Here is a 17969-nt window from a genome sequence, read left to right on the forward strand (position 1 = left end):
CTGCCCACATCCCTCCAGGTCAAATAAGACCCATCCACCACCACTCTCTGGGTGCAACCCTCCAGCCAATTTGCGACCCATCTGACCGTGTAAGCATTGACGACACAGTCACCTAATTTCTTAATGAGAATGGGGTGCGAGACCTGGGAGTGTCGAAGGCCTTCCTAAAATCCAGAAAGATTACGTCCACTGCTACTCCTGCGTCTAAAGATTTTGTGACCTGGTCATATAAGGCCACCAGGTTGGTCTGACAGGACCTGCCTCTAATGAACCCGTGTTGGTTGCCCCTAAGCATAATCTCACCTGCTGGCCCCTCATGGGCATGCGCCATGATAATTCTCTCAAAAAGTATACCCAGGATCAAGGTAAGACTAACTGGCCTATAGTTTCCCGGGTCCTCCTTCCTCCCTTTTTTGAAAATGGGAACCACATTGGCCCTTTTCCAGTCCTCTGGCACCACACCAGAGCACCACGAGTGCTTGTAAAGCTGTGCCCAGGGTGGGGCAGGGGTTAAAGGTAATGAAAACTTAAGTTTGAGAACAAAAAGAACCAACTATAACTGATTCAAATACAGAGGAGACAAATAGGGTCATACTGTAGATCAGTGGTGCCTGACCTTTTTCCCTTTCAGGCCAGATGGATGGCAGTCAGTCCATCTCCAGAACAAATCCAGCTAGTGAGTCTGATTTGGGGCTGCAAGGGGGACTGGGGAAGAGAAAGGTGGTGTGGGGCAGGGGGAAGGCAGCATGTCACCCCCCTGTACAATTTACTAAGTAATGAATAGTAGAAAAATGAATGAAGAACCTGAAACCTCTCCATTGTGCTGGGGATGTGGCTGGTAGCTGTTCCTCTGTCTTCTGGAGGACACTGCTGTCCTCTGGTCCACGTGGTATGGAGTGGTGGTGGTGGTGTTGACACAGTCTGTCTTTCTGAGTGACTGATAGTCCCTTGTGCTAATTTCAGAAGTGTGAAGATGACGAGACAGAACGCCTTCTCCAGCTCAGTAAGGAGATCTTGTCCAAAGAGGCAGGGTCAGATGTTCTAGAGCAGCTTGATCACAGTGAGGAGGAGCTGATCCTGGCCGAGTATGAGAGTGATGAGGAGAAGAAAGTAGGAGCTGGGTAAGGGCTGGGTGCAGGGGATTAATTGCTAGGAACTTGATTCTTATATGTAGTGTGGATAATGTGGAGCTTTTCAGGTTTTTTTCTTCGGTGGATGTGTGGGTTTCTTTTTAGAAACTGGCATACCCTTCCTGTTAAATATGAAGTGATGTGCATGTCATAGTGGATCAGTGGACTGGATCTGGTCTGCAGAGCCCCATCATTCAGTCCTGGTGCTGCCCCTGGGTATTAGAGTTGATTTAGAACACAACATATGGTTTGGGACCTGCACTGTATGCAGTGTGGGTCCTGGAATGGTTGGAGTGTGTGCTACATGTGGCATGCATCCCAGACTGGCCCCTTTTGAGTACTGCATGCAGCGCAGTCTTGGAGTGGGCACTGTGTGCACTGGATCCAGCATATGGGGGGAGGGAGAGGGTGGACCAGGATCTGGACCAGCCCTGTGTTCAGGGGCCAGATAAGTTTGACACTCCCCATGTCTAGGAAATTGACAAACATACAGTTTTACAAAACTACCAGTACTTGAAGAGCGTACAATACTTCAGTTTCATCATAAAGTCCCAAAGCCCTGGTAAAATGCATCAGATTCTGTTCCAAACTTAATGCCCTCAGTCAGTAGTGAGTTCTTTATTTAATTAAACTATTTTTGCAGAATCGCATTTGGTGGGGGTTTTTTTTTCCTGACCTCTTTGTGTCCTCTGTGCATATGTATTGGGAGTTTTCTTTTTAACTGATGTACCAAGAAATACTGTAGAACTGATTAGCTGAGATGTGAAGCTCTGGCAGATGCCACAGTTTCACGTTTATCTCTGTCCTAAAAAGTGAAAGTTTGCCCTCTGCTGTCCATTGTATTTACTTGCTACTCTTAGAAACTTGATTTTTAATATAGCCTCCAGGTCAGGAGTCTGGGGGTTTCATGTGAGAATGCAGCTACCTCACTAAGAATCTTAGAAAGTTAGTTGGAAGAGACATCAGGAGGTCATCTATTCAAACCCCTGCTCATGGAGCGTCCCTATCCAAATCATTCCATACAAGTGTTTGTCTGCCCTATTCCCAAAACTGCACAACCCTGTTGCACAACTACAAGGTGCATAGCTTGAAGATACCAAGAGCACCCTACCTGCAACAGGTGAAGCAGGGAGACAGGGGCATTCTCAAAATTCCACCACTTGAGAGATCTAAGGAAGAGGACTGTGCCTCACCTCTCTTCCCCCCCACCCTCCACCATCACCCCCTGTGCTGCAGAGGAAGGCCAGACCCTCCACATTCTATACCAATTTGACCATGGGGGAAAATTCTTTGCAGACCTCAAATTCAGGTCTGACCCCGAACAGTGGGGGCAATTCCCTTTAACCAGGAACCTCTGGATTTTAGTTCTAGCAGGAGTACCCCAATCAATTTGAATTAGTTTGTAGCTTGATGTTAATTTCTCATGAAAGATCACAGCCAGTGAGACCAACTATCTGGAGACTTGCTGAAAGGTAACTCTCTTGGTTTTTTTTCTCTCTCATAGGTTGGATGAAGATGATGATGATGATTTAGAGGAGGAGCATGTGACTAAGGTAAGATCTGAGGGATACTTAGCAGTGCTGCTTAAAAGAGAGCATGGAAAAGCAGCATTTGAGATTTTCTTATACCTATGGGGTGAGAAGGCACAAGGGAATTAGGATCTAAGCTAGGTTTTTTCTCAGTCTGTCAACTGCAACTTTATAGACTGCTAACAGCAAAGAATTCTGCAGCTACCATTTCCCTTGGTAAGCTGTTTATGCAGCTTACTCTGTAAAATTTGCTCAGATCTTCTGCCTTGGGTTACTTGTAAACATATGCTATATGTATTCCAAGATGAGGTCCCCACCCCCATTCAATGAGGGAACAGAAGGAAAAAAAAAAAAGCCTCATCTTGACTTTGAGTACTGGTCTGGGGCAAGGGGGAGTTGCAGCTGTGCCTTTGACTCTGACTGAGGGGCTAGAGCCAGAATCAGAGCTGCAGCTGCTACCTGCCCCACAATGGGGCTCAGTCCGGAGCTGGAGCTGTTGCCACTGCTTCTGTCTACCCAAGGCTGGGTGGACTCCTGTGACAGGGGAGGGAGAATTCAGGAGTTGTGGCTGGAATTTTCTAAATTCTGTCTTAGCAGGTTTTTTCCCCTCTTTTTTTTATTCATATTGATAGTGATAACACAACAATCTGCTAGTCTTGACTGGCTCAGCCTTTGAAAGCAGATTTCAAGCACAAGGTAGTAAATGCTTTGTTAAAATATCCCATTGTCATTATTGGCAACCTGTGCATCTGGTATGTGAGGCTCTGATGTTCTCCTTGCCACGTTCTTCTGTTTAGCCCTTGCCAAAGGTGCTACAAAAAGACTCCTCTGAAAATTGGTTGAGCTGTTCATTGCACTTCCATGTGCTTATGACGATGGCTTGATTTTTGTTTTTGTTTTAGCGCTTTGTCCTTCTTGTAGGTGTCCCTGTTGTTGCAGGCCTTTACAATACATTTCAAATAAAACTCTGGGAAGGAAGAAGGCAATGGGTAGAACTGTTTTACAGTTCCATGATTGTTAAATCCTCTTAATGCCTCCAAGTATGCCCCACCTTGTGTTAGTGAAGGCTTGAGTGATGATGGGCTGCTTGTCCTTCCTTTAGAAGGATGGCTGGAGGGAAGGAGATTGGCTTCATTTGTGTTTCTACGGCTGTTCTTTTTTTACACCACAGATTTACTACTGCAGTCGCACACACTCGCAGCTGTCTCAGTTTGTACATGAAGTTCAGAAAAGTCCTTTTGGCAAGGAGACCCGATTGGTGTCACTGGGATCTAGGCAGGTATGCAGCACTCTAAGGTGCTCTGTAGGAAACTGAAATGCTCTTTCACAAAGAGAGCATCAGCTTTGAAATCCTGTAATATGTGTTATGTATGAGTAAGTGCCCAGGAAAACAAGATATGTGAGACTGGCTCTTTCTGGGGAAGACAAACTAGTCCAGTCAAAAGTGGCATTGGCAACCATTTGTCCAGCTTCCCCACAATGAAGCAGATAGTAGCTATTCTAATCTTTTTTTAATTGATAGCATAAGTTAGGGTACCTTTGTGTCCTACAGCAGTCATCAGGACACTTGCATTAAGGGTTTTGTGCCTCTGAAACCTATGATCCAGGGACTGAACATTTTAATTAAAAATTAGAGCAGCCATGATCCATGCTGCAGAACTGCGTGGGCTTCATTTCCCATAGTTTGTGCTTTGGCCCCCTTGACTTCGTTCAGTAGTCTTGCTTTCCTCTTCTAAGTTGGAGCTATCACATGTGCCCAGACATGTTAGGAAAGCCGCTTATTGTTTTGCTTTTGGTATTAGCTATTACACCTTCTCTATTAGGGGGCCCCCAGGCCCCTAGATGTAAGCATGGAGCATCTTGGGGCACCTTTTACTGCTTGTTTGTAAGTTATTTTGCAGGGAATTGGATCATTTTTAATAGTGTCCCCTAGTAAAACGTGCTGTGGACACCTGGAATCATCACACATACTGCAGGGTTAGCCTTGTGTAGTAGACTGATGGCTGTGCAGAAAACAGTAAATTAAAAGTGAGAGGGGGTGTCCTAGTTTTCACTTTGTCTCTGTCCCAGAGCCTGTGTGTGAATGAAGAGGTACGACGTCTGGGGGCTGTCCAGCTCATCAATGACCGCTGCATGGAGATGCAAAAAAACAAACATGGTATGAGCACTTCTTGACCTGGGACACTAGGGAAACATCAGCTGCCAAAAGTGCAGTGCCCTCTGTCTGGCTGTTGAGGAAGCAGCACATGTAGGATACAGGAAACTTTCTGCAATTGCTGCCTTGTACCCTATGAGCAGGGCTATATGGACTGTGTCTTATGAATGCTTGTTTCAGGGTAAGAGATGGTCATCTCCAGCTGGACCTCATAGGTTTTGAAAGGACAGGGGAGAAAAGACTTGTAAAATAGTTAAGAGGAGGGACTAGAAGTCAGACCTGGCTTTCTAGACCTGTTCACAGCTTGGCCGCTGATGACAGCTTTTCTTTAAGGATACCCTCCACCACTCACCATGGCTCCATACTGAAGACTCAACAGGATTTTCCTCAGCTCCTAAAGGTTTTCTCTGGACCTTAAATCATGTAGCAGAAGGATAGATTAAGAGCCAAGGCACCCCTGCATGGAGTCAGGAGACGCTTCCAAATTTACTGGCTCCACATGGAATGTGTCAGTTAGCTTCTTCTTGACCCCTGCTAGAAAACTAGCTTTATTTAGGAACTGAGGCTTTTGGTCTGTGGGTTTTGATTATCTTCCCCACACCACCTGTCCTTAGAGTTTAGTACTTTACAGTTTGGGAGAATAACTTCAAAAGCACACAAGTGAGGTACAAGCCTCTGCCCCACTTAGAAGTTAGTAATACTTGGTGGCTTTTGCAAATGTTGCCTGCAGTGATGCTTTTATGTTTTGTTTGGTTTTGTTTTGTTTTAATTGGCTGGTCGTGTTCTCTGGAAACTGCCTGCCTGGAACTGACTGCAGCAAACTAAGGATGCCATGGTGATAAGCTGAATGGCATATAAAAGAAAAGTGCAGTGGTTAAATTCAGGGATGGAGGCTGGGCTTTCATAGCATTCTGCCACTGCAGTTCAAAAGAACTAGAAATGCTTTAAAAGCTTGCAGAGAGAAGCTAGTGAAAGGATAGTGCCAGAGGAAATGAACGAGAGGGCAGCAACTTTTCTTTCCGTACAGCTCAAGGGCACTGGTCCTTTCAAAATGTTAGTGCTTCCTGAATTCTCTAAATCTGTGCCGTAGAGGAGACATTCACAATGGAAGGTGCTGGTCTTTGTAACTTGATGCTAGTACTGAGGAGTCCAAGCATGTGCATTTTGGCAGGTGACTGTGAAGTTTTGCTGTGACGATAACAGAAGCTGTATAATGCTGGTGGGGTGAGGTGAAAAATGGAAAGAGGGAAAATGACTAGATTTAGGCACCAGGAAAAGGTAAGAGCAGAGTCTGTTGCAAGTCTGAGTCTTAATTTTCTCTTCAGTGCCTGAATGCTAAATTACTAGTCCCTCTGTAAATGCACCAGGTTGGTAGTGGGTGGTTAGCTGGATGGATGAAAGTCTATAAAGGTGGAAAGTAATTGTTCTTAATTCTCGTGTATGGATTGCTGTCACTTGTGATTCTTTTCTGACTCCTGTCCTCAGAGAAGAAGAATGAGGGAGAAGAGACAGCAGGGAAGAGAAGGCGTGTGAGCCGGGCTGTGTGTCCATTTTACTCCTATGAGCAAATGCAATTTCTTCGGGATGAAGTTCTAGTTGATGTGAAAGATATTGAGCAGCTGGTGACCTTGGGGAAGAAGACCAAAGCCTGCCCATATTATGGAAGTCGGTATGCCATTCCTGCTGCCCAGGTGAGAGATAAAGGTTGCTGTTGAGAAGTAGCTCTAATACCCTTGAAAATAAATTGCCTACCTGTGCTCTCTAATGCTCCATTCTTTAGGTTTCCTAGTAACTAAACCAAGAGCTGGAAAGTGGAATGCTTTTTCTGCCTCAGCAAACTAGGGCTGATTGAAAAACTATAATTCCATTACATGAACTCTAATATTTCCCTACATGTTTTTGTCTTGATTTGGGGTGAAAAATGAATACTAGTATATTGAGACTTCTTGGACCAAAAATTTAGATTGGGAAATGGCTGTGTATCTCTTGCTCTGCATTCAGGAATGTTAAAATGCTTCATATCAATTGCAGATCAAAACATTCCCTTTCCAGTGTGTTGACTGAAATATTTTGAGTTGTTTCACCATTAATCTGTCATGTCCACCTGAGCTGCCACAGTGCCTATAAGAGATGTAGTTCAAATACCTCATGCTGCTTTTCTCTGTTATGGGGCAGAGTCCCTGTTAGGACTGTGTCTTTCATGACGCTCCATGTTAGTGGGACTCCCAAGATGCGAGGTCAGGAGAAGAAAGCTTAAGAGAATCATGGGAGATGTCTGAGGAATCCAGACCAGGTAGAAACGGGGTCATGAGATGCTGCTGTGGTTCAGAGAGGTTAATGTCAGAGTAACAAAATGAAATGCTTTATTTCAAAGGTGCAGACTAGGAGCAAAGAGTGGCTACAGAACAAATGTTTATGAGGGGTGGCTACAAAGCAAATGAAGCTTGGTAGAATATATGACCTATTTAGTGGAAGAGCAAGACCTTTCAAGAAGGATAAGGGTTGTTATTACCTGTGGAGTACCATGGAGATTAGCAGAGGTAGCAGGTGGATTGCAATGAGCCATAAAGCTGTTTGTTGTCTGTGTTTAGTCCCATGTTTTTAGTATCCAATAAGATTATGAATTCTTGTGTCCGGGCCCATCTTCTGAAGGTGTTTTGTAGATTTCCCATGAACAAAAGGATTGTGAGGTCAGATGTGAGTAATGATTCTTTGAAAAGTGTCCTGCCAAGAGTATTTGTGTGTCTTTATCCTTTATATTCCTGTGATTGCACCAGAATGAACATAGACTTCATCTGGTTTCACCCATGTGTAACTTCCCTGAGGTTATTTGGTGCATTGAATGAGATATACCATGTTCTGTGATAGATATATACAGGATCTATGGATTCTGATGATTTTGTGGTGGGGAGTGTTTATTGTAGCAGCAATGGAGATGTGTTGACAGGTTTTGCATTTATTGTTAAGGCAGGGTCGTGCCTCATTTTGGTGTTGTTCCAGGGGGGTTGCTTCTGATGAGCTGGGACCAGATTTGGGGGTTGTTTGAAGGTCAGGAGCCCCAGGAGGGTTGAGAATATTTCTCTCAAGGTGTGATTTTTTTTGGAAGTATAGGCTGTAATTGTTTGATACTCCTTCTTAGGTTCCAGTGTGGGATGGTGTGTGACAATTAGGGGTATGTGTGGTCACTGAGGGTTTTCCTTTAGTATTGTAGTAGGTTACTGCAGAGTATTTGAGTGGCCTATTCAAAGATACAGTCTGTTTCTCTGTTGGAGTCTCTTAACTGAGTAGGGGCAGTTTTCAGTTTAGTGAGATGGGTGTCATGAGTTTTAATCTTGGCAGATGCAGTGATATCTGGGGTCTGACTATAAATTACAGCTTTCTGGGCATGTCTGGGACGGTTGCTGTTTTTGTGGACATAAGTGTGTTGGTCTGTGGGTCTTGTATATAGTGATTTGTAGGATACCATCCTGGATGCGTGTCATAGTGCCTAGAAACATGATATTAGCATAGGAGTATTCCAGAGAGGATTTGAAGTGGTGCTGTAAATCCTCTGGGGCTGAATGCAGATTTTATAGTTAAAGCCTGGGACAGATAGTTGGAAGACAAAAGTGGTGCTACCAGCTCAGCCTTTTACTTGCTGTGTGATCTTGAACCGATTCTATAGGATCTCTCTACTTTTGTCTTTCCCACTTCTAATAAAAGAATAGTGTTACCCACTCTTGCAAAACTTTTTGAGATTTATGGTTGGAAAGAGCTTATAGGTGTTCACAGGAATAAAGTAGAAGAGTTAAGTTGGCTTGGGTTTTGCCTGCAGTTGGTGGTGTTACCCTATCAGATGCTCTTGCATGAGTCGACACGAAATGCCTCTGGGATCAAACTGAAGGATCAGGTGGTGATTATTGACGAAGCCCACAATCTGATAGACACTATAACCTGCATCTACAGCGCTGAAGTCAGTGGCTCTCAGGTGAGTTGGTACCTGGAAGTTGGTGTTCTGATACCTGCTGTTGAGTTGTGTAGACTGCCATTTGCAGTGGCACAAATAACTTAATTCCAGGTCTTTACTTTTGTTGTAGCTGTGCTGTGCCTATTCCCAGCTGCTGCAGTACATGGAACGATACAGGTGAGGATCTATGAGGAGGCCAGCACCATGAGAACAATAATTTGTGGGGTGGGGTCTTGTCTTGCTTTCCGTATGTGGGAGGTGTTTGCACTGACTTTCTCATAGATGAGAGCGCTACTCCACTATCTGTTCTTAGTAGCTTTGTAAGTCTCACTCCCCAGGCTGGTATATGCACAGTGATGGTAACTTCTTGGGGTTAATGGCACTTCCTGATCCTCTTAAATTCATTCCCAATATGTCCCTACTCACTAGTTTTGTAGCTGCATGAAGTTCCAAAAACTCTAGTTTTCATTTTCTCACTTCCCTTCTGAGCTTTGACCCTTTATATGCCAGCTGCCTTCATGACTGAAACAGTGAATTCTTATGAGTTCTAAAATAGCAGTTTTATGCAGTTTAACAGCAGTAGCCAAACTTTGCATCAGACTAGTCATGGCTGATGCAGTTGTTTATTTCATATATCACTAATTATTCTGTATTTCCCTAGCACTTGATACGGTTGAGCTTTTAGGCATCACTGCAATATAGACAGATTACTCATAACTAGTGTGAGAGGAGACGATCAGTGCTAAAGCTGTTAAACCCTTGGGGGGTTGAAGTGAAAGCCCTGGAGTATGTCAGTGATTGACATCTGTGAATAGTGTGGTTAGGAGTAACAGACAAGACCATCAAGGAGAAATTGGTCTTGGTTCCAGTTTCTCCATAATGAAGGAGTGGAGTTTGTATCAGCCTGGCTGCTTGTTTTTTGAATTTAGGAAACTGTGTGGACTGTAGTCACTGTGGATGTCTCTGAGGCCTGACACCCATTAACTATTTCATAGGAAACGTCTGAAAGCAAAGAACTTGATGTACATTAAACAGATCCTGTATTTGCTGGAGAGGTTTGTGTCTGTGTTGGGAGGTAAGAAAGCTTCCATTCCTGTTAATGTCACTAGACTCTGAGCCAACTGATTCTTCTTAAATATAATTGCCCATCATCTCTCCCTCTGGCCTTTGCAGTGGTGGCTTCTTATATCTTAACTCAGTCATCTGGTAATTTTTATCAACCTATTTCATAAGTTCTGGATTAATGTTAAATCTATGTAAACCTGGTTAGGTTGGCAGCAGTTTGTGCTGGATGTCAAAAGGAGAATGGTCATGGTCCCTATAATTCCAGTTTCTTAGCTTTGACTTTAAATGGTAGGGGGAATTAATGGTGACAGGATGACAGGTGGTTACTACAGCCAGAGAGCCCATATAGAATAGCATTCCTGGACTAGTCATCAGTGAGGCCCTTTTGCCTTGACAAACACTTGATGATAAAGTGTATTCCTTCTGAATATTGCCTTTCCTTCATTTGAGGCATACTCATTTTCTTGTATCTGTAGACCACCTGATTGCTTTTTTATTTCTTTCTGTTTGTGCACTTGGTCTCAAATGTGCCTTGAAGGTAACCTCTGCCTTTTGTAGAGAGCCCATCATTGTCATCATTGAGAAGAAGCAATTCTCCACTTTCTATTCCCTTTTTCTTTCTTTTCCTCCTCTTGTGCTCTACTCCCCGCCCCCCTGTTATCCCTATATTCCTCTTGTATTTCTCCTTCCCCTTGGTTAAATGTGTCCATCAGGAAATACAATGTGTGTAGTTTCTTGATTTAGGCTACAAAGCTGTGTAGCTTCAGTTGGGAATTAAATACTAGAAATAGGAAATAAAGTCAATGGCGGCAGCTAACCTAGTTTTGTCTGTCAGCAGCCTATGGGAAGAACTGGTGCCCCTTTACCTGACTGTCCATACACATTGCAGCTCCCTATTGTTTTGTCTAGGCAGGTCACCAAATGCCTGTGTAAGAAAGGACTTTGCAGTCAGTGTCCCTTAGCATTCATCATGCAAAAGCTGTGTTGGTATTTGTATGTACTTGCTTACCTGCCTTCTCCCTGTGCAGCAGTAATGCAGACAGTGTTTTACAGGGATGCAAGAGAACACTTGTCCTTTTAATGTAGAATTATTCTATGGGGAAAGGACAATAAATTCTTGAGCAGCCTCAGTGCTGGCACTGCATTCCCTTTGAGCCCATTTATGTATGTTGCTTCAATTCAGACAAACCCATTGCTATTCACTTTGCCTTGAATAGCTTTTATGTTTTGCAGGAAACGTGAATCAAAATCCAAACACTCAGAGCATTTCCCAGGCAGGTAAGAAGTGTATGTGAATGCTTTGTCTGCCTTGAGCAGACTAGGGAGATGGGTTTGTGGGGTGAAACTCCGTAAGTCCTACAGGTAATGATTTTCTTTTTCTTTCAGGGACAGAGCTAAAATCTATCAACGATTTTCTGTTTCAAAGTCAAATTGACAATATCAACCTCTTTAAGGTAGTGTTTTGATTGTCTTCTATGAGGGCAGACAGGCAAACAAATTACTCAGTTGCACAGGAAACTGGAAATAAAACCCTTATCTCCTGACTTGGCCCATAATGTCAGCCTGTTTTCTTGGGGACACCTTTCTAGTTTGCTATTCTGTCTTAGGAGATGTTCTTTTATGTGGTATTTATGGATGGCAGAATGCTAAAGCTCGATTGGGGGAGCAGATCTCTAGTCGAAACAGCAGTACACAAGAGGAGCTGTCTGTGGGGAAGCAAGATTGCATGTATGGGATTCCTTGGAGTGTTAAAGGATGGGCTAATGAGTGATATTTTAAATATAAGGAATTCCGTATTCTGAAACCCAAAGCAGTTTAGGTGCGAACATTGACAGGTACAGCTCACATAGGTCATTGTCACCACACTGGATACCCTCTCCCAGAAGTACTGTTGGAAGAGTGACAGGTAAAAATAGTAATGGGGTAAGGTTATGGTGGTTCAGCAGAGACATTGAGCCTAGGACAGCTGGATGGAAAAGGAGGTGCCGAGTTGTCATTGCTTCTCTGTATTCCTCCAGGTTCAGCGTTACTGTGAGAAAAGCCTCATCAGCCGGAAGGTATTGTCCTCACTGCTCCTTAGTCAGTATGGCAGCTTGGCATGTGTGGTGGTGGGGCACTGATGTGGAAGAAGCACAGCGGTGGGGCACACGGTTATAAGTCTTTTGCTTTACCCTCCAGGTGTGAATCCCCTGCACGTATTCCTGTGTGCAGGTTGTGCAGTCTTCATGGTGCAATGAAGCTAGCACAGTGCCAGTATTGCACTGCTTCTTGCTCTGACAACCATGTCACCCTCAGTGGCTGGTCAGCATGGGAGGGGGAAGCACTGCCAGCTTGTAGTTTTGATTCCAGGGTGGGAAGGAGTGTGGGAGAAGAACTGGGAAGCACCAAGGCCTGCCATGTTGTCTGACTTGTGATAGTTAGAATCTGAATGTGAAATGCTGCTTGTGTGTGTGTGGTGTGTCCTGGGTCTTTTTCCTTAGAGCCTCTTACCTTTTCCATTTTGTTTTGTCAGCTTTTTGGGTTTGTGGAGAGATATGGAGCCCCTACTGCTGTAAAGACCAACAAGGAGAACCAGAAGACAACTGGGTTGCAGAACTTCCTTCTGACCCTGCAGCAGGGACCTGAGAAAGAAGGTGAATTCAGATACTGTGCTTCTCAGGGGGAGGCAAGGAAACGTGGCTGCAGAACCAGCCCCTAGCTGGGACAAGGGAGAAATTGAGACATATCTCTGGGAGGGGAAGACTTGTGGCAGAAGCTATTTTAGGGTAGCTCTGCTCTATTTGAGCCTGAGCTCTTGTCTCCTTCCAGTACCTGAGCTAGCTCAGTTATCTTTACACAGCACTACAGTCTGCAGGGAAAACATGCCCCTAGTAAACCAGTGAAGTAAGAGAGGAGTATGAATTGAGACTGGTAAAACATGAGCTTTTTTCTTTACTGGTTCTTTTTGCTGCAGAATGGGTTTGGCCTTTCATAGGTAAATGATATCTGAACTAACATGTATGCTATAGCTCTGACTCCTCTGGGAATGGAGATAAAGCTTTGATTGGCTAGCTCCTCTCTCTGCCTCTGTTGACCAATAGGTGCTCCGCCACATCCTCCTGCAGATCCTGAGATTGATCAGCTCAAGATGGCCTCTCCTCTGATGCATATTGAGGGATTTCTCTCTGCTCTCACCAATGCAAACCAAGATGGGAGAGTCATCCTCAACAGGCAAGGTACTGGAATGAAGGGTAATGCTTGGTGGAGAAGAGTTAAGGGCAACATCAGGGTAAAACCACCAGATCTCACCTAGGTTCTGTATTGATGGTGACTTAGAAATCCAAGTATAATTAGATGGTAGATTTCAGGATAGGGGCTGTCTGTTACTCTTCAGAGCATGTCCTCAACCTGTTTTGGACCTGGCAACAAGATAACAGTTGGGTGAAGCACGCAGCAAGAGTGGGATATCTTCAGGAGAAACTTTGGCAGATTGACCTACTTGGTGATGCAGTTGGGAATTGAAAGGATTTAGAAGGATTGAATGGGTTAGCAGCATTCTGCTCCCGCTCTGGATATGGGATTTTCTCTTACCAGAGGAGCTGGGCTAATGGATGTACCACTATTAAGTGATTAGGCAGTGGAAGGCCTCTGTCTTTGAGGACAGTTTGCAGTTTCCACCTTGCTTTTGGACCCAAGTGGCCATGAGGCTAAAAAACAGGGGGGAGTTCTCTACTTCTGGGTCTATGGAGTGATGGGGTTGTGAGGCCTGAAGGTGTCTTTTTTAAAGACTCCTAAAATAGGGGCCAACCTTTTTGTCAGGTGTGCCACAAATTTTAGCCATGCACCCTTCCCTAGTGTCACTGATTCCTTTCCTCTACCTGGCCTACCACTCTTCTCTACTCCCTGCCCTGTGCTCCCTCTCCAGTTTTCTGCTCTGCTTTCTGTTCTTTGCTCTGTGCTCTATGCCTGATTAGCTGCTCTGCTTCCTGCCCTGTCTGCTGTTGTGCTGTCTGTCCCCTTCTCAATCTGCCGTGTGCCACATGCAGGCTGCCTGTGCCACTTGTGTCATGTGTGTGCTGCAGGTTGGCCACCCCTGAGTCGGTGGGTTTGGGAGAAAGGAGGCAATCTCCAACCTATTGCTGTCAATTTTTTAAGCTCTATGTGGTGTTCTAAGACTTAATAATAGGTCATTGTTTTACTGGGCTGGGGATTTGTTAGGGTGTGGAGAGGGCAAATCTCTTACTTATCCACAAGCGTGTCTGCATCCAAATCAGGCATTTCGGGTTAGTTGCAGCCAGTTCTTATCTATGCATCTGTCTCCTTACTCAGGCACTGTAAGTCAGAGCAGCTTCAAATTCCTCTTGCTGAACCCTGCCGTACATTTTGCCAAAGTGGTGAAGGAATGCCGAGCTGTGATCATTGCAGGGGGCACCATGCAACCGGTAAGGGAGAAGTCTGCTATCTGAAGCTCTAAATGGTCTTTCTGGCACCTTCTAACACGTGGCAGCAGTGGGAAGAGATAGATGGCTGATACAATTGGAAGATTTTAACATCTGCTTCTTAGTGCTGGGAGACACTAGGGCCATTCATTGTGACCCCATTTCAATTAATTTCCCCATTTAATGTCATTACCACTGCAGTGGGAAGAAGAGCTTTTTCACCCCTTGCAAGCCCTGATGTGTTAACTCCTTGGTGTGGGTTTTCAATTTGAGACAAGTTGACCTGATGCAAAGGCGGGATATCCTTAGCCAACTCTCCCAGCCCTCCTGGCATCTGTTTGCTCTTTGAGAACACAGTCTGATTCTGTTCCTCTGCTTAATCCCAGCATGGATAGGAGTCCTCTTGGTTTGACTTGTGTGATCTTGCCAGAAGCATCTTTCAGTAATGCTTTAGTGGAAATGGGCAGAATGAAAATAGGATGCTTTTGCTTCATCTGTGTTAGGCTTTTGTCTGTAGCCCCTCTCCCCCATCATTTTTAGATGCTGATTCTAGGAAGAGATACAATCTCATATGTCCCCAGTTGCTTACAGATGGGGGAGCACAGATTGAGGGTTTGCCTGGTCACTGTTCGTGCCCAAACATCTTATTTTAGCTAATTTACTTATGAGTTTTCCTATGGTTAGTGCAAATCAGGTGCAAGCATTTACCTAGCTGGAGCTTTTGGTAGTCAATATTTATTGAAGGGATAGGAGATGGAGCTGAAAACTCAAGGGCTGGAGTGTCAGTCTCACCTTGTGCCCAAGGCTGCATTCAGACTGCAGGGCTCCTTGTGGGACAGATCCACCTGCAGCATGCAGTGACAACAGCTCCAGCTTTGGGTGTCTGCCCAGCAGCAGAGCTGTGGACACTGTTGCATGCCATTTTAGTGGCTGTGGCTCTGACTTTGGCTCTGGCATGGGGCCTGGAGAAACCAACTGTGGCGGTGGGGCTGGTAGCCAAACAGGAAGGACTGCGGCAGTAGCGATAGGTGAAGTAACTGGAGGGCGACGAGCTGTATCAGCCCTTGGTCTCTCTCCTGCCACCAGTTGCCACGTTCCTTGGGGCCCAGAGGCCCCAGATTCTGTAGCAGGCCACTCCCCCTGGCAATGTCTCTTGACTTCTGGTTGTCACTCAGTAGCCTGGCAGGCCAGATGGAGCAGGTCTGTGGGCTGGATGTTTGACACTCCTGCTCTAAGGCAGGGGTGACCACCCTGTGGCATGTGTGTCACAAGTAGCACAACTTCCATGTGGGGCATGTCACAGATCAGGGAGTGGACAGAAGCAGTGTAGCAGCTGATAGGGCAAGAAGCAGAAAGTAGAGCCAAAGATTAGACAGGGAGCAGAAATTGGGGGAGAAGATGGGACACAGGAAGGGGACCAGAGAGGGTGCTGGGTTAATTTGTGGCATGCCTGCCAAAAAGGTTGGACCCCATTGCTCTAGGGTAGAGGCACTCAACCCATTTGGCCCAAAGAGCCATGTCATCTGGCTCTCAGAGCTTCCCATAGGTTTAAAAAATGTGGTGGCAGGGGAACAGGGCAACCTTTATTGCTACTCAACCTTAATTGTTACTCCCCTGCTGCCAAACTTCTGGACCTTTGCAGGGTCCTGCAGGCTGGATAGCCTTGCTGTGTAGATTATATTGGGTGCATGGGGCCTGGTGAGGCAGTGTGGGCCCCAGTTCAGGTGCTGGTCCTATGGACGGGCACCATGCCACTCATTTGGCCCACAGGGCCAAAAGATTGAGCCCCACTACTCAAGGGCACCTCTAGTGCATGTGGTGCTTGGTTCCTGCAGTATCTGAAATGTCTTATTTTGCTATTGTGCAGATGAGGAAAGGGAAGGGTGATGCTGGATACAGGGTCTCTGTTCAGTAAAATAGTAGTTATCTTATGGTGTCCTGGGAAATTCATATCCTCAGCCTAACCTGAAACATGCTGTAGTCATAGTTCTTATTGTAGCTCCTGTGAACCCCATTTATGGATTTGTTAAGGTTCTTGGCATAAGCCTAGCTCCTGGGAGATTTGGGATCTTGGTGATTTGGTTCAGTCTGTGCTGGCTGATACATCAGGGAGACATTGCATAGTTTTTATAAAAGACAAACAGATGCAGCATTATAAAGATGGTGAGGTATTCCTCTGAATGCTGCACAGATAATGCAAGAAGGGTATCTAGACTTGCTCTGGGTATTTTCCTGTTGTTTTAACTAGCTAGCTTGAAGGAGTACAGTCTACTCTCAGGAGTATAAAGCAGAGGGGAGAGGAGTGTGAGATAGGCTGCCAGAGCCTGGAAGGCTTGGGGTGAATGCCTTTCTGGCAACACCAGTATAGAGACTGTCTGGCTTTGTCTGAAAGGTGTTACACAAATGAGCTGTGTGACCACATGGAGGCACTGCTGCTCTTTAGTGGCCCAGGCAGTGGGAAGCAGTGGAGGTGGCTGGCTGCAGCATTTTTGCCATGCTGTGTGGATGTGCTGCTTTCTTATTTAGGAACAAATGGCTCCCTTGCCCTGCCGTGGGACCTGTCCAAAGTGTTTAGAGACACTTCAGTTGCAGCCTGAGCTGTGCTGGCTGTGGAACCTTAGTTCTGCTTGACCAAGCCCCCATTGCTGTGCATTGCAGTTGTGTCAGGCCTCACATGCAGTAATCAAGTCCTTTCTTTCTGCTTTACACCGATAGATTCATAGATGTTAGGGTTGGAAAGGACCTCAGTAAGTTATTGAGTCTGACCCCCTGCCCTGGGCAGGAAAGAGCGCTGGGGTCAGATGACCCCAGGTAGGTGCTTGTCCAGTCTCCTCTTACCCACCTCCCTTGGATGCCATCTCCTTTCTAATGTCCAACCTAAATCTGCTCTCTGTCAATTTGTGGCCATTGTTCCTAGTTACTCCAGGGGGTGCCTTAGTAAATAGAGCATCTCCTGTTCCCTGCTGCCCTCCCCTGATGAATTTATCGGCAGCCATAAGATCACCTCTCAGCCTTCTCTTACGAAGGCTGAAGAGATCTAGGTCCCTCAGTCTCTCCTCGTAGGGCCTTCCTGCAGGCCTCTGAACATACGAGTGGCCCTCCTTTGAACCCTCTCAAGATTGCATCGCTGTTGAAGTGCGGCACCCAAAACTGGACACAGTACTCCAACTGTGGCCTGACCAGTGCCGCATAGAGGGGGAGCATAACCTCCCTGCACCTGTTTGTCATGCGTCTACTAATGCATGATAAAGTGCGGTTAGTCTTGTTGATCACTTTGTCACACTGATGACTCATGTTCCTCTTGGAGTCAGCTACGACTCCAAGATCCCTTTTCGCTGCTGTGTTGCTGAGAAGGTCACCCCCCGGCCTGCAAGTGTGTTGGTGGTTCTTTTTGACCAGGTGCAGCACTTTGCACTTGTCTTTGTTGAACTGCATCCTATTTCATTCTGTACATTTTTCCAATGTGTCCAGATCCGCCTGGATCCATTACCTAGCCTCTGGTGTGTTAACTTTGCCCCATAATTTGGTATCATCTGTGAACCTGGAAAGGGTGCTCTCCATGCCTTCGTCCAAGTCACTGATGAAGACATTGAATAGCACCGGTCCAAGGACCAAGCCTTGCGGGACTCCACTGCCCACATCTTTCCACGTTGATATCGACCCGTCCACCACCACTCTCTGGGTGTGACCCCTAAGCCAATTTGCTACCCACCTGACCGTGTAATC

At 45.6% G+C, this 17969-nt stretch overlaps 1 protein-coding gene across 6 annotated transcripts in view; it reads left to right on the plus strand.

The window, feature by feature from the left end:
* The window catches only part of DDX11 (DEAD/H-box helicase 11), a 33200-nt gene that overhangs the window by 5883 nt on the left and 9348 nt on the right, over positions 1 to 17969 (plus strand). For 2 of the 6 annotated variants that reach the window (XM_019515488.1, XM_019515490.1), the window contains exons 4-17: positions 964 to 1121; positions 2635 to 2683; positions 3831 to 3938; positions 4730 to 4817; positions 6300 to 6505; positions 8629 to 8781; positions 8891 to 8937; positions 9756 to 9835; positions 11059 to 11103; positions 11212 to 11279; positions 11844 to 11882; positions 12338 to 12458; positions 12903 to 13040; positions 14134 to 14246. In XM_019515488.1, the coding sequence (XP_019371033.1) occupies positions 964 to 1121; positions 2635 to 2683; positions 3831 to 3938; positions 4730 to 4817; positions 6300 to 6505; positions 8629 to 8781; positions 8891 to 8937; positions 9756 to 9835; positions 11059 to 11103; positions 11212 to 11279; positions 11844 to 11882; positions 12338 to 12458; positions 12903 to 13040; positions 14134 to 14246 (1413 nt within the window). The remainder of the gene's footprint in view (positions 1 to 963; positions 1122 to 2634; positions 2684 to 3830; positions 3939 to 4729; positions 4818 to 6299; positions 6506 to 8628; positions 8782 to 8890; positions 8938 to 9755; positions 9836 to 11058; positions 11104 to 11211; positions 11280 to 11843; positions 11883 to 12337; positions 12459 to 12902; positions 13041 to 14133; positions 14247 to 17969) is intronic. The other 4 variants (XM_019515489.1, XM_019515492.1, XM_019515491.1 and 1 more) reach the window with 2 other exon arrangements.

This window comes from Gavialis gangeticus, unplaced genomic scaffold (assembly GCF_001723915.1).
Source record: "Gavialis gangeticus isolate Ggan-Ray unplaced genomic scaffold, GavGan_comp1, whole genome shotgun sequence".
Classification (NCBI taxonomy): domain Eukaryota; kingdom Metazoa; phylum Chordata; order Crocodylia; family Gavialidae; genus Gavialis; species Gavialis gangeticus.